General features: G+C 45.9%; 3 protein-coding genes across 3 annotated transcripts; 2 read left to right on the forward strand and 1 right to left on the reverse strand.

Annotated features, from left to right (window-relative positions):
• Nucleotides 1-42: 42 nt before the first annotated feature.
• Nucleotides 43-2,949, forward strand: V865_002738 (elongation factor 2; the record flags this gene model as incomplete). The annotated part of the gene is made up of 7 exons (XM_066226537.1): nucleotides 43-46; nucleotides 138-276; nucleotides 384-487; nucleotides 544-631; nucleotides 684-2,532; nucleotides 2,589-2,664; nucleotides 2,729-2,949. The coding sequence occupies 7 exons, from the start codon at nucleotides 43-45 to the stop codon at nucleotides 2,947-2,949; spliced, it is 2,481 nt and encodes an 826-aa protein (XP_066082634.1).
• Nucleotides 2,950-3,432: 483 nt separating this feature from the next.
• Nucleotides 3,433-4,818, forward strand: V865_002739 (uncharacterized protein; the record flags this gene model as incomplete). The annotated part of the gene is made up of 9 exons (XM_066226538.1): nucleotides 3,433-3,468; nucleotides 3,543-3,584; nucleotides 3,654-3,686; nucleotides 3,758-3,911; nucleotides 3,985-3,998; nucleotides 4,060-4,227; nucleotides 4,288-4,364; nucleotides 4,453-4,665; nucleotides 4,764-4,818. The coding sequence occupies 9 exons, from the start codon at nucleotides 3,433-3,435 to the stop codon at nucleotides 4,816-4,818; spliced, it is 792 nt and encodes a 263-aa protein (XP_066082635.1).
• A 326-nt stretch (nucleotides 4,819-5,144) lies between these two features.
• On the reverse strand, nucleotides 5,145-15,265 carry V865_002740 (uncharacterized protein; the record flags this gene model as incomplete). The annotated part of the gene is made up of 14 exons (XM_066226539.1): nucleotides 5,145-5,228; nucleotides 5,294-5,832; nucleotides 5,896-6,025; nucleotides 6,093-7,262; nucleotides 7,314-7,593; nucleotides 7,648-8,040; nucleotides 8,101-8,345; nucleotides 8,398-9,018; nucleotides 9,116-9,412; nucleotides 9,489-9,834; nucleotides 9,897-10,044; nucleotides 10,120-13,669; nucleotides 13,731-14,759; nucleotides 14,813-15,265. The coding sequence occupies 14 exons, from the start codon at nucleotides 15,263-15,265 to the stop codon at nucleotides 5,145-5,147; spliced, it is 9,285 nt and encodes a 3,094-aa protein (XP_066082636.1).
• Between the last annotated feature and the right edge of the window lie 873 nt (nucleotides 15,266-16,138).

A 16,138-nucleotide genomic window follows, 5' to 3' on the forward strand; every position in this document is an offset into this window, starting at 1 on the left:
ACAGACGTGTTCAGCTTCACCGTGGATGAAATCCGACAGTTGATGGGTGCGTTCCCGATCTATACCGGATCTCGTCGACTGTAAAAGTCCAAAAGAGATTCATTGGCTAACGGTTTCCTCTGTTTTCCGATGTATAGACAAACCCACCAACATCCGAAACATGTCGGTTATTGCCCACGTAGATCACGGTAAATCCACCCTTACCGACTCTTTGGTCTCCAAGGCTGGTATTATCGCCTCTGCCAAGGCTGGTGAGATGCGATTCACCGATACCAGGTGAGTTGTTGTCTTTGTCATGTCAAATTTTTGCAAGACTCTTATCTAGCGGGCATCTCCGATAATATCTTAGACTGTTAGCTGATATCTTATGTGCGATTCAACAGACAAGATGAAATCGACCGAGGTATCACTATTAAATCCACTGCCATCTCCATGTACTTCCCCCTTCTTAAAGAGGATGTAGATGACATCAAGCAAAAGACCGATGGTGAGTGAATTGGATCACGAAGAGTTATAGGATCGAAGCTGACCAATCGAATCTAGGTAACGAATTCTTGATCAACTTGATCGACTCTCCCGGTCACGTCGATTTCTCATCCGAAGTAACTGCTGCTCTCCGAGTAACTGACGGGTGAGTTACCAATATTCATCGTGCTAAAACGCTCCTGCTAATCCCACACTAGTGCCCTTGTCGTTGTCGACTGTGTTGAAGGTGTATGTGTGCAAACCGAAACCGTGCTCCGACAATCGTTAGGTGAACGAGTCAAGCCCGTTCTTATCATCAACAAGGTCGACCGAGCTCTTCTCGAATTGCAAGTCTCCAAGGAAGATCTCTACCAATCTTTCTGTCGAACCATCGAATCCGTCAACGTGATCATCTCCACCTACACCGACCCAGTCCTCGGTGACACCCAGGTCTACCCCGAGAAAGGTACCGTCGCTTTCGGTTCCGGTCTCCACGGTTGGGCTTTCTCCCTCCGACAATTCGCCGCTCGATACTCCAAGAAGTTCGGTGTTGACAAGAACAAGCTCATGCCTAAATTGTGGGGTGACAACTACTTCAACGCTAAGACCAAGAAATGGTCTACCTCAGCTGCCGGTGGTGGTGAGAGAGCTTTCAACATGTTCGTCCTCGACCCTATCTTCAGACTTTTCGACTCCATCATGAACTACAAGAAGGAGGAGATCCCAACTCTTCTCGAGAAGCTTGAAATCAAACTCCTCGGTGACGAGAAAGATCTCGAAGGTAAACAACTTCTCAAGACTGTCATGAAGAAGTTCTTGCCTGCTGGTGACTCTCTCTTGGAAATGATTGTTATCAACCTTCCTTCCCCCGTTACCGCCCAAAAATACAGAGTTGAGACCCTTTACGAAGGTCCTATGGATGATGAATCCGCTATCGCTATCCGAGACTGTGACCCCAAGGGTCCTTTGATGGTCTACGTCTCCAAGATGGTGCCCACCTCCGATAAAGGTCGATTCTACGCTTTCGGTCGAGTCTTCGCCGGTACCGTCTCTTCCGGTCCTAAAGTTAGAATCCAAGGTCCTAACTTCGTTCCTGGAAAGAAGGATGACTCTGTTATCAAATCTATTCAACGAACCGTTCTTATGATGGGTCGAAGTACCGAAGCTATCGAGGACTGTCCCGCCGGTAACATCGTTGGTCTCGTCGGTGTCGATCAATTCTTGCTCAAGTCCGGTACCCTTACCACCTCCGAAACCGCTCACAACATGAGAGTCATGAAATTCTCCGTATCCCCTGTAGTACAAGTCGCCGTCGAGTGTAAAAACGCTTCCGACTTGCCCAAACTTGTCGAAGGTCTTAAACGATTGTCCAAATCCGACCCTTGTGTCAAGACCTGGATGGGTGAGAACGGTGAAATCATCGTCGCCGGTGCCGGTGAATTGCATTTGGAAATCTGTCTTAACGATCTCGAGAACGATCACGCCGGTGTCCCTCTCCGAAAGTCCGACCCTGTCGTAGGTTACAGAGAGACCGTCACTGCCGAATCTTCCATGATCGCTCTTTCCAAATCCCAAAACAAGCACAACAGACTTTACGTCAAGGCTGAGCCTCTTGATGAAGAGCTTACCAAGGATATCGAGGAAGGTCGAGTTGCTCCTAGAGATGACCCCAAGATCAGAGCTAGATACCTTGCCGACACCTACGGATGGGATGTTACCGATGCCCGAAAGATCTGGTGTTTCGGTCCCGATACCACTGGTCCTAACATCTTGTTAGATGGATCCAAGGGAGTTCAATACATGAACGAAATCAAAGATTCGTGTGTTGCTGCCTTCCAATGGGCCACCAAAGAAGGTGGTGTCTGTGAGGAACCAATGAGAGGTATCCGATACAACATCTTGGACTGTACCCTCCACACCGATGCTATCCACAGAGGTGGTGGTCAGATTATCCCTACCGCTCGACGAGTATGTTACGCTGCTCAGCTCCTCGCCAAGCCTGGTCTTCAAGAACCTATGTTCTTGGTCGAAATTGCCGTTCCCGAGTCTGCTCAAGGTGGTGTTTACGTGAGTCCAATCGTCTAACTTGATCATTAGATCAGACGCTGATATGGTATGAATAGTCATGTTTGAACGTCCGAAGAGGTCACGTATTCTCCTCCGAACAAAGAGTTGGTACCCCCATGTACACCATGAAGGGTGAGTAATTGTCCCTTGGATAGTGATGCAACTTTTGAGGTTGACTGTGCTTCCACTCCCACAGCCTACCTCCCCGTAGCCGAATCATTCGGTTTCAACGCCGATCTCCGAGCCGCTACCGGTGGACAAGCGTTCCCTCAAGCCGTGTTCGACCACTACGCTCTCCTCAACGGTGACCCCACCGAAGTTGGATCCAAACTCAACACCCTCGCTGTCTCCATCCGAACGAGAAAGGGTCTCAAACCTGATGTACCTCTTTATGATCACTACTACGACAAATTATAAGAAGGCTGTGCATTCATGTAGAGATTCGATAGGGTTGGCAGGATTGATTTGGATAGTTTATATATTAAACGAGATGCATCGTTGTGTCTATTTCTGCGAACAACATGGTCTGTGCAGTTGATTGTGTTGTGTGTTTGCGCGTACCCCCACTGACTGGAGTGCGAGCATGGAATAGAAATGCATGTTGTGATCATCTTGAGATGATACGAGTTGTTTATACGACTGTCCTTCTGACTCTACTCGAGTAGTCTCCCTATATACAGGTAATCTGCAAAGGCGAAAGAGAATGAATGAATGACATCGAGTATGGTCTGGTGGCAACTGAGCGTATACAAATGTGCACTACTTCCACTCCGGTTATCTCGGCCTACCCAGTATAACCGAGAATGATCAACCAAAAACAACCATCTTCCATCGTCCAACTCTTACTACCGTCCATACATCCATACCCATACCCATACCCATATCAATCTTGAAATCGACATGGACATCAACAGCTTATTCGACGTAAAGGACAAGGTACGTGCTGTCTCCGTTCACCTATGTGCTCTCGACCACGCCGACCACGCCGACTGATCGAGCTATGCTACTAGGTCGTCCTCGTGACTGGCGGGGGACGGGGCGTAGGTGAAATGGTGGGTCGTACCAGTCGAACAGACAATCAAGTAGATACATTGATATATTGATGATATCTTCCAATGTAGATAGCAGCTGGTTATACTGCAAATGGAGCCAAGGTAAGTCATACCGAATCGTGGTCGAAGTCATTGGTCCAATGCTGAAAAGGTAGATGATACCATTTGTATAGGTCTATATATCATCCCGAGACGTCAAGGCGTGCGAAGAAACGGCCAAGAGATTGACAAAAGATGGTCCAGGAAAATGTATAGCTATGCCAGCGGATTTATCGAAATACGAAGAGTGTGAGAGAGTTGTAGCAGAGCTGGAGAAGAGGGAAAAAGGTCGGTCGATCATATGTTTCAAAAATCTTCGTTCGGATCGAGAAGCTAAACTTTGACATCTCATCCTTACTAGTACTCCATATACTGGTGAGCCAGGTCTTCCTATGGGTAAATATAGGATCTTAGGTGATTGGTTTTTATACATCAGGTCAACAACTCCGGTGTGACATGGGGAGAAGAACTATCGACTTATCCCGATTCAGCATTTACGAAGTTGATGACACTCAATGTACAGCGAGTGTTTACCTTGACACAGAAATTGGTACCGTTGTTAAGCAAGGCGCAGGAAGAGGGATTTGTGGGTAGAATAATCAACGTGAGTGTTGCATGGGTAACGAATATTACCGTTACTGCGATACTAAACCACTCGAGATAGATCGGCTCAATCAACGGTGTCAATCCTCCAGGTCTGGAGACATACGCATACTCAGCTTCCAAAGCTGCTTTACACCAGTGAGTGATCCACTATCATAGCTCATCCAAATATCAACATTCATCATTCATCGCGCTTCGCATCTAACTGTTCGGTCTGTTCATGTAGATTATCAAAACACCTTTCCACCCGTCTCGGTCCGAGTATATCAGTCAACACCCTGGCCCTCGGTCCATTCAGAAGTAAGATGATGAAATTTACTTTGGACAATTTCGAGGAAGAATTAGCAGAGAGTTTACCGATGAAGAGGATTGGTGCTCCTACGGACGTAGCGGCAGCTTGTTTGTGGTTATCTTCCAAAGGAGGAGAATGGGTGACTGGGTGAGTAAGAATACCTTCCTCAAAGATGTATAATCCTTATGATCACAAGAATCAGAAAAAGGAAAAGACCGTTCCTGATGTACATTGCCAATTTACAGTACGGTCATTCCAATAGATGGTGGATCGTTGGTAGCTACCCAAGCAAAGTTGTAATCCAATAAATTCTATGGAGGTTTGAGGTGATGGATTTCTTGTATATGTGTGAATATGTTTATTACAGTACAAAGACGGACGTATGCTGCACGGTATTGTCATTCAAACAATGCATCGATTTCATTGTGATAATCCTAAATCATCAATCTTGAAAGTATATACAACAATTCTCCTAAAGGAATGAATAACAAGGAACGAATAAACCATCAAAAAAGGAGTTTATCGTATGCAAGGTGAATAGATATATAAACAGAAATAAACGCTACAGATGGTCTAAGCCGATTTTCATTTGATTTGTGTTTGTGTCTTTGGATAGTTCGGTAGGATCATCCAAATGAGATTGAAGGTGTTTGATGAGATTTCCGATCTAAAGATGAATTACTTGTAACTCTGGATCTGATTCTTGATAACTACATATAACAAACCATTCTCAGCTCCTGTTTCGTTCGACATATTGGCACGGGGGATAACTCACCTCATCTGTTGAATGATTGTTACCATAGTGATGTTTACCAACTCCGAACTTGCCTAATAACCCTTTCAGTCCCTTTTCCTTATGCTCATGCTCATGCTCATCTTCGGTATCATCATCCGATTTCAATCCTCCACCTCCTCGATTCGATCTGATCGATCTACTTCCACTTCCACTACCGTTCGTCGAATAGGTAGAAGGCGTATCAACTTGAGGTGATTCCGCTAACATCATCATATTTGATGGTGAAGTGGATATCGTCTGATTATGATCGGATTTATGACTTTTCATACTTGATGATTTTATCCTTTCTACACTACCCACCTGAGTCGAATCATCATCCCGATCGGTAGAAGGGATGGATGTAGATGTTGAAGAGTGAGTGGTGATATGTTTCAAAGGCGACGGTAGATTATTTCCAACTGCTTTGGTAGTTCGTTCAGTCAAGTTTCTCAAAGTCCTCTTTGATCTAAATAATGAGGTTTGTTTGAATATCTGAGGGATCAATTCGGTCCATTGAGCATACGCTGATGACTTCAGGTCTACAAATCATTATCACCGATATCAGCATGGTGTACAGTACGATTGTAAAAAGACTGACATACCTTTCTTTACATGTTCGAAGATTTCTTCAGGTACCCAATATTTACCGGTGTACACCAAATCGGGAGCTTTGAAGTTGAAATTTACACATTCAGGCATACTCAACGTACTATGTTTTCTAGTATCGTCTCGCTAAGCATTCCACTCGTCAGCTTCAAGAAACTCGTCATATAGCAAAAAAAGGTGTAGGTGCACTCACAGTATAACTCAAAGTCAAATTCATCCTATGGAAACTTATTTTCCCGAAATACCTATTCGTCGAAGCTCTTTCCCTCATCTCTTTCGCATCGTCGTTCTGACCATTATTAAATGTCGATATCGTCTCAATATCATTATGCGAGTTGATAGACACCTGTGATCTAGATCTCGATAGTGGATAAAGCTCATTTCTTGATGATGGAGCCATGGTAGTCGAAGATGGTATGCTCAAATCATCGGTTGATAACGTCGCCTTGGAAGATATCGACCTGGTATCCGCCTTGTCGGATTTCGTTTTCGTACCATTCATACCATTAGGAGCAGCGCCGTTACCGTTCATGGATTGCTGAAGTTTTGCTCGTTCTCTTCTTCTCCTAATTCGATCTGAGAAAATGTAATCTACAACCTGATGACCCATCTTCTCTTCTATACCAAACCTAACACTTGCAAGTTCCACGTCGACTACGGGGAAGACCGGTATACCCCCGATAGGCGGATACGAACTCCAGTACACTTTTGCGAAAGGCGGTCTACCTTTCTTCTTCCAAGTTGAAGTATCTTGACTGACAATCATCCCGTCGAATTTTGCGTCGGGTGCTAAGGAGCTGACCAGGACGGTGCCCAGGACCAACGCACAATCCGTCGAACCATTCTTGTTGTTGCTGTAGGAACATAGAGCTGAACCCATTGTGACCTGAGCTAAGGAGGATATACAATCTTCCTTGAGCATCCGCCAGGACACTTCTCTAAGTCGTATATCTAATCGTAAAGCATTCTTCAGGAAAGCTCGAGCATCATCTTTAGCGAGAGTATTGGCGATCATTGCATTGATGGTGTACAAGCTTTCATATCCTTCTGCGAGGTCCGCTCGAATCTTGAATAATTCATCTTTACCCGCTTCTTCCAGTTTCTCCAGATTTGTTTCATACCCTCGTTGCAATTCCATAAGATGTCGCATGGTCTGCTGTAATGTATGGATATCAACGAGTAATCGATTTGTGTCTCGATCGGCAGCATCAAATTGTCGACTGAAATCTTTGACAGCTTGATTTCGATGTTGATGATCTGGATCAGAGTAGATGAGCAAGTCGGTGATGATGGTGTATAGGGCGTCGTAGTGTTTTGACGTAGCGAAAAGTTTAATTTGAGGTGTTATGATTGTCATGAGATCCTACATGATACTCATCAGCATTGCTGTTTTGGGATCAAGGAGGAAATTTACCTGATGGATTCTGAGATGTTCGATCGGATCACCATTCTCGTTCACAGCTTTAGGCCATCTCAACTGTCTGGGGATCCTTAGTCGATTAAACTTATCGTAGGACCCAGCGATATCAGTTCGGAGGAGGATTCGGTCGTAGTCCGTCGCTTGACTCTTCGCATCAAGGAAGATTTCGAGAGGTACGAAATCCAATCCACTCGAGACGGTTCCTGATCTTTCCCTATTGAGTGCTTCTGTAGTAGGATAGAACGCTTGGACTTCTTTCAACAAGGCATAACTCCTAAAACGAAATGACCGGTCAGCATAAGTCTCGCTGTCGTTAACTAAAACTCACCTGGTGAGTACGTCCGAAGTAACATCAGCTTCTGATTCAGGATCTTCTACCGCGAATCTCTTGATGGACGCTTCTTCAACGGCCAAAAGTACGATCGCACTTTCCGTCGCATTGCTTCTCAATGCGATCTGAGGTTTGAAAATTGATATTTGCATTTTCGCTCTCAAGGTGCATTCCGTTGGTATACCGAGGCTGGCCGTTCGATAGGCCGCAGGGTTATTATCGATATTCAGGAATTGGAAGATAGAGTCCAGAGGTTTTTCAATCAACGATTTCGCCAATTGTTCGACCATATCTTCAGGTACATTCGTCTCGTGCGTCTCACTGTTGTCTAGAGCTTCCAGGAATCGTTTCCTTCGGCGGATGAACTGTTCTCGATAGTTTCGTAACGACCTATAGGTATCACTCGTGTCAGATGATGATTATCACGGTGCGATCATGCGATACACTTACACGTGAGAAACATGATACTCTTCTTTCCTCCTATCACTAACAGAATACGCATACGCCCAAAGCAAAGGTCTACTAAGATCGTTGTAGAAGAGTCTCGGGGAATGAACTTCAATCGTATCTTGGAAAGGTCTTTCTGGTGATTTCCGTCTACCAGACTCATCAAGTTGAACTGGATTATCACGCTCAATCTTCGCAAGGTGTTTCTTCAGCAGGTTGATAGCATTTTGAGTGATCATCAGGTCATTCTAAATCCACAGATCAGCGTAAGCACAAAAGTACAGCAAAGCAGATACTCACTTGATATTCAGCACTATTGGTGGTAGGATAACTTTCCAATCGAGCTTGCAATTCCGCTATTCTCTTCTTTACGATCCTCATATCTACCTCTGTTCTGGTCTCAGCTTCATCGAGATAACAGTGATGGGTCTTCTCAAAACCGAATTTACTACTCTCTACTCCATCAGATGCTGATTTCCGGTCCTTATCATCACGTTTGGCATTTTCATTCAAGTCCGTCGTATTGGTTCTCCTACAGAAGTAGACATGTGGGCAGTCTCCGAAATCGACAATCTCAACTTGAGGATCTTCGTCTAATGGTTTCCTATCCGCATCTATATAGTCGGTAAGATCGAACCATACTTTCGTTCCTCGAGGTAATTCAGATGCTCGAGGTAAAGCTTCATATAGCTGAGCATCAAGTCTGACCCGCTCGATGAAATGCGCTCTTATGCCTTTGATCGTTAGATCATCGGCGACGACATCGGCAGCATAAAGCGGCCGATGAGTGTTGGCTCTGAATTCTTGAAGTTTCTCTTTGTATTCCATCTTCTCTTGTAATCTTTGATGAGCATCGAATAGCAGTCGTCCAGCTCGGACCTTGATGCCTAAGGATTCGGATTTCCCTTGTGCCCATAATTCCTTAGTCACTTGAGGGTATATATGTGAGACGTATACGGGTTTCAGATCGAAGCGGTACTGATTTAGTCAGCTTTGTTCGGTCCAGACACTGACTCACTTTAAGCGTAGCAAGAGGTTTACTCTCTTTCTTTGACTTCCTTCGAGAACCGATGTAGAGACTTCCCGGTGAGCCACCTTCTTGCGGCCCCTCACGCGTAGGAAGCCACGTCACATGGTTGAAAAGTTTCCACCACCTCAGGAAATGGTGCATCGCTTTCGGCGTGCAGTGGAAGCTGTTGACATTGGCTGGATCTTCATTCTCCAATCGCTGTTCGACGACAGGGTGTGTAGGAGCAATGACCGAGACGGAGAAATGGGTATAATCGGATCGGAAGCCTTCGTAAGAGTCGACAGGCTGGGTATACAATCAAATGTCAGCATGGATTATGATGTTCAAGGTCAATATAGATTGTGGCCATCATATCACTCACTCTTCCTACTTTCTCCTCTTCCCTCTTGATAGCTTCTGGACTCCTTAAGATGACCTTTTGGTGCGGGAGGAAATCGAATTTTCTGCATTTCCTATGCAAGTGATTATCCGTATCTCCACACCCATACTCGCAATCCCATGGTCTACAGGTCCTCTCTCGGCCAAACCCAAATCCAACTTTCGTGCCGTTGACAAATTTCGCACATGGTTTGGTGTATCGTCGGTTGATCAGAGAAGACTCAGACTCGTCAGCTCCTTGTGTGTAGGTTGGTCCAGATCCAGGACTGGACGTATCATCTGATCGGGTCGGAGAACCGGTTGCGGCGCTATCATTGAGAGCGGTCAAGCTAGGGGCAAAGAGGTAATCAGTTTTGATATCAGCTGTACCGTGAAAATGCATCAGACTTACTCCGGTATAGCTATCAGCAAGTTATCCGCTACAATCTGTACAGCTTCGTGATCTTCATTCGGCTGATTGATCAGCAATTTGGTGTTGCCTTTCCAAGCTAGGGCGAAACCGGCCCCAAGTCCAGTAACCTGATATGGATCGAAGGTACCTGAAGACCCAGGATACATCAGTCAGTGAATCTCTAGTCCTCTACAACATTGTATTAGGGTCCTTCTGGACGCACCTTTCAAATGCAGATGCACTGGTCCCTCAAACTCTACGATCGGTTTCAGATGACAGATCAACCTCATCTTATCGAACGCACCCAACTTGGGTGAGGGGTCTCGAGGGGGGTGAGAGAAGGTTTCGATCACTTTGACGAAATCCTGTACGGCAAATTGGTACGACATTCCCCAGGTGAATTCTGTTGTCTTCTTCGAATTGATTTTGAATCTAGGTTCACCATAAAGTTTAACAGGCATGATTGTCTTGGCTACATCCACCGTTAATCCATCGTAGGCCAGTCCACCGCAATGCTGGGGTAGGACTTCGACAGGTACGTATACGGTCGAATCATCGTTAGCAAATTCCTCCGCGATGATGATTGTAGACGTCATTTGGAATGTCGGTGGTGATGGCGTTTCATCTTGAGTTTGGGGAAGACAGCTGGAAGGCTGGATTCTCAACATTGGCAGAGGATAATCTCGTAGGGTACATTTCGCTTCTGACATTGTCCAGTCCAATTTGACAGGGACCATGAGGGAGAATTCCGCACCATCGTCAAAGGGCGTCGAGACTCGACCCATATAGTCTATGATTTCGTCACGTCCTAGACCAGGATCCGACACCGTGAAATGAACATTTTGAAATGTCGCTCGGAACAATGGGGCAGTTTGAGTTGAAGGAACGATATTGATGGGTAACTTGATATTTGGTCCACACCCATGCATGGGTTTCAATGTCATAGCCTCCCGTCTTCTCTGTTCGTGTTTCGCAGCTTTCATCCTCTTGATCCAGTTACCAGCTAAATGGGAATCGAGTCGTTGTCTAGCCTCTTCAGGGGTAACCGTAGCTTTCTTGGTAAGTCTAGGCTCGGGTCGATTGGATCCATTGTTATGCAAACTGTCTTCCGATGACGAATTGGAGTTGTTACTCAATAGGAGGATCTTCTTTGCGAAAACATCTTCGAGAGAATTTCGTTTGGCCTGTTCTAAGAATCCAGCTCGCCAGATCAAGTTGAGATTGGTATCGGCTGCGTCATCTTTCGCTTCTAAAGAGATGTAACCTATCTCGAGGCGGATGTTGGGCACTCGTTTGGGTTGTTCTGCTATCGACCTATGTCGAGTGATGAACTCGCTAGATTTGAAGAAGTTCGCAATGATGACCTTGAGTGCTTTTATGGTCACGTTGATATCCAGGATGAGACTATTCATGAGGTATTTGTGCGGTATCCTGACCCGAATAGCCTCAATCTTTGGGTTGATCGACAGAGGTGATCCAGGGTCGGATAAGTGAACGGCTAGCTTCTTGATCCGACCAAGTTCCTCCCAGTCACCAACTACAGTCGGAGAAGGCACATACACCAATGCCTGATCAGCAGAGACTGATAGCCCTTTAGAGGGTAGTTTAATGATTGATACGTGTGACGAGTAAAGGTAGATTTGCTCCTTGAGCGGGAATGCGAAGTGAGCCGTGAGATTGGGTATCAAGATGCTGATACTGAGGTTGGAAGACTGCTGTGGGGTACCATCGATGCCTTTGGGCCGTTTCCAAGCATTTCCCAACTTTCTGAGGGTAAGAGCGGTATGCAAGTTGGAATAGAGGTGAGAGTAGTTGCTGATCATAGCGACATTATCGAATCGTGCTGTGACCTTGAACTCGGTATCTACCTCTGCCTTTGTTCGCTGGATGGTAAGGTGCAATCGAGTATTTTTGACTCTGAGCCAAGGTCTTTGTGCCTGTTCCGTACCGGTGACTTCGATCGGAGGTACGTTATATTCGAGTTTTAAGAGATAATCTTCCAATGGAGGAAGAGTCGATGTATGCCTTTGATCATCAGGCAGTTGTTGCATCTCCTTTTCCCTTACAGCCTTCAGACGGGCCCATAACCTCTGAGAACCCCAATGACACAGATCCTCCTTGAGTCCGTTGCTTGGTACAGATTTGACGACTAATTTCTGTCGGATTCCACCTCTTGCAGCAAACTTCTGTCCATTGTATATAGGCTGCAGAACCAAGTCTTCCACTACAAGGGAGGTCAAAGCTGCTGACCCGCCATTGGGTCTGTATCTGCTGGCGAAAGCGAGTGCTTGAACGGTAATATCTTCTGGAAGATGAAGTTTCACTCGTGTGGGTGCGGTGAGCTGGTGTCGCCAAGGGAAAGCTTGAGCGTAATGCCTATACAAGGCGTATTCGAATACCGCTGACGTCTGTATCCATGTGCCTCGCACTGGAGGACCATTGGTACTGTGTAATGCAGGATTGATATCTTCATGACCCACGAAAAGATTGATAGTTCCCAACGAGAATCGAGCTGACATACCGGACGGCAGTATGTCGAGTGGAGTTTTGGGCTTTGTAGCCGAGCTTTGAGATTCCTGAGGTAATCCTTGTTGATGTGCTTTACCCATCGCTATGAGAGCATCGATGACATCGTTCCTCCAGAGATTGATATGTATCCCTTCATCGATACCGAGATCCACACTGGAAGACAATGAAGCCCAGTCGAAAGAAGTTGACTCTATGAATCCTCTTCCATCAATGAAGTTGGTTCGCCCAAAGACATCTCCGCCGACTGTACCATGTATCCTTCCTATACTTGCAAGTTCCGAAAACTTGTCATCGGATAATTTGATCTTGATTCTGATAGGCTCGATGTTCATCTGCGCATCACCCCGAAGGCAAGTCGAGAAATCTTCATATAAGAAGGCAGCCGGTCGGTCTGGGGATCGTCTGGCTTCTAAAGGGAGGTCTGATGATGGAAGAGCAAGATCGACGCATTTCAGCTTGTTTCGATTTTCTCTTAGTTTCTCTTCATCCTCAAATGCCTTCCGGTTGGTGGTCTTGTCCCTTCGTCGGCCAATCAGGTCCGAGAAGGCAGTGAAACAGCCTAGATGTACACCCTCGGAGTCGAATGTGAGTGCCGTCGAGTTCTCTGACAGTCGATCCGCGAGATGAGCTGATATGTGGCCAACATCGAAGACCATACGGAGTCGGGGCGGTAGATTATGCTGAGATTGTTGTTGAACTTGATCTATAGCTTCCTGTGCTTTTTCTTTCGGATGGGTCAGTCGCCAAGCGGCGGCTAGCTCATGAAGAAGCTGAAGGTCGATGGCTGTATTGACAGAACCGATTTCACCTCGCAAAACGATCAAGGCGAGGTTGGGATCGCTAGAGAAGAGGAGTTCTTCTCGCCGCCAACCGGCAGGTCTCCAAGAGGAGAAACCATCAATGGTACCATTCTGAACGACAAAGAGCCGACTTTTCTCCTCAGACTTTTCCAGGGGTGCGAGGCAATCGAGGTTGATAGATTCCCAATTGACTGAGAAGCCAACTCCTCGTATTTTGGATTCCGGTGCTGGGTTCGTCCCGAAAGCGTTTCGCGCTCGTTCATTGTTGGATGAATCAGCTGCGGTGAGTGTCAGATCTAAACGAGTAAGATCGATAGACACGGTGTATCTTTCATTGGGTGGTGGTACGGAGGAGGGGGATGGATTCGTAGGTGAGGATAGATAGTGAACCACGGTAAATTTCTGTAAATTCACATTCACTGATCTGATAGCTCGGAGAACAGTCTGCAAGGTAAGAATGTAAGTATATCAGCATGGCACACTGAATCGGGTATAGGTTACTCACTCTTGACCATCCTCTTGAGCTCCACCTGTTAGGTCTGACTTGTACTGGTCTCTTCTCGGATTTTCGTTTATGCCTCTTAGCCATATCTAACAGCTTTTGTACTCCTTCGATATGACCCTTCACTTTCCCTGCTTCCAGCTGGCCTTCAAGGGTATCTTCACCCCACAGCCCTTTCTTTGGTCCGAAACCCAGACCAAGGGAAGCTTTGGTCCTGCCGCTGACTCCCATTAAAGTTTCATATCCTTCACTCGAGATTGGAGTGAGGTGATTTGCTGTCGTATGTCGTAAAAGGGCATGTATGGAGCGGAAAGAGGTTGAGTTTGAGAGTGCCTGAGAAGAGACACTGTCGGATTGTTGCAAGCTTGATGATTTTGGCTGTACCAATCTTACGTTGACCACAGAAGCTGTTCCCACTACGGAACCATATAATCTTCCTGTCACTCTATTCCACACATATCCAGCGGTTGCACTGGTGCTACTCGAGAAGACCGATGCTCTTCTTCTTGCATCGGCCAAACGGGATGAGGATCTTTCATATCGACTTGGTGTACCTCCCAAGGACGGCTCGGGGATGGCTAAAGATCCGAAAGTAGGTGACATAGGAGGTGAGCTGATAGGCGACCATGGCGGTGAGTTGGGTGGCGAAAAAGTCAGAGTCGAAGTTCTACCTCTTTCAGTGATAGAGGGTGAATATATGAGTGGGTTTTGTCGCATGAACTCTTGACATCCTGCTTGAGGTGAAGGTGTAGGTGTATTGGGCTGGTAAGGGTTGGGAGATTCTGCTTCGGCGACACCCTGGAAATTGATCATTGCACCGAAACTAAACTCGTCAAAGACTAATTCGATATTGTCAAAATCTTCCAAGATGATACGGCAGTTTTTGAGCTCAATTGACAGAATTCGGGCGAATCCAGGGATGTAATGGATGACAACTTGGATTGCCCATATGAAATTCTTGACGAGAAAGCCGTCGGTCTGGAATATCGAGAGAAGGAGTGGTGGTAACCTTGACCTCAGAGGTACAGATGTCTACATTCAATATTCAGCAGCTGCCTAATCAGAGTCAACAGAAGTAAACTCACTGTAGATGGTTGATGGATATTTGGGACTTTGCCCGCACCATTTCTAACTTTTACCACAACATCTTCAATTCTATAAACGAAGTATCCTACACCTTCAATCTTCCTGCCACCCCATCTCCAAGCTCCACTCTCAGCTCTGACATTGACATTATCTTTCTTCCATTCTAACCCTCTAAAAGCACCTACTATGCTAAACCTGGAGGCACGGGCTTGGGGGATTTTATGACGGATGACCCAAGGCCATAAGATGTAATATTGAGGTAACAATGTGGGGATGACGAGGTAGAAGAACCATTTGATAGTGAATCGAATGATATTCCACCATGTTGATAAGATTGATATGAGAAGATAGATGGCCGATGATGCCCCTCTTGTCCACGCGAGTGTTAGGAGGAGAAGGATAGTCGGTATGAGATATATTTTGGAATGGGTGAGTTGCAGTGATAGTGGCATGATGACGCCGAGCCCTTAAAGGCATGAGCGGGAAGACGCCGTAAGATTAGATGTGGGCCGTAGAGTGCAAAGATGTTCACAAGATGACTATAGTATAGATGCAAACTTAGCAAAATTCACAAAAATCACGATGTAAGAGTGCTTGTGGAAAAATAAGATGTAAATTGAGAAGAGGGGTAGCACGGAGCGGCAAAAATATCTGATACTTATGTGGGTTCCGCTCAACGTTGGATCATGGGAGTAAGTGTAGTAGGAGCGGGTTGCACTCACAGTACCAAAGTTAATGATTTTTGGGGGATAAAGTTCAAACCTCGGTCAAGCGAACACCGCTAGTCACTATTACTATTGATGATCATAGTTCGAATCCGTCCATGGGCCATCCGCTCTCGGCTTGGGGAGTAGGTACGACACGAGACTTGATGGTTCGGATGAGACTAGTGGGCTTGGTTGGTTTTCGGAGTCGTTCTAATGTTTAGGGTTGGGAAAGATGGATTTGCGAAGGGATGAAAGGAATTTCATGTTGAGCGTTGAGCACTGTATCCGTTGTCGAGGACGAGACAGACGTCACCACTCCCCTATGAACACGCATCACGTGACACATCATCTTCCTAATCCACCCCTATCCGCGGTCGATCACTCGATTACAAACCATTTGTAATCCCACTGCAACCCAGATTTGATCCCGTTGAAAAGTCGAAGCAAAGCCTAGCAGGAGAAAAATACAACATATACATGTCGAATCGTGAACAAGGAGGAAACCAATGCACCATCGATATCAAGCTTCAAAAAATCATTCAAGACATCTATACACCAACCCCCTGTAAAATTCACAGTCCAAGACTCGCCAAGTAGACAAAGCCGATCCGGGCCCTC

This window comes from Kwoniella europaea, chromosome 1 (assembly GCF_036810445.1).
Source record: "Kwoniella europaea PYCC6329 chromosome 1, complete sequence".
Lineage (NCBI taxonomy): Eukaryota > Fungi > Basidiomycota > Tremellomycetes > Tremellales > Cryptococcaceae > Kwoniella > Kwoniella europaea.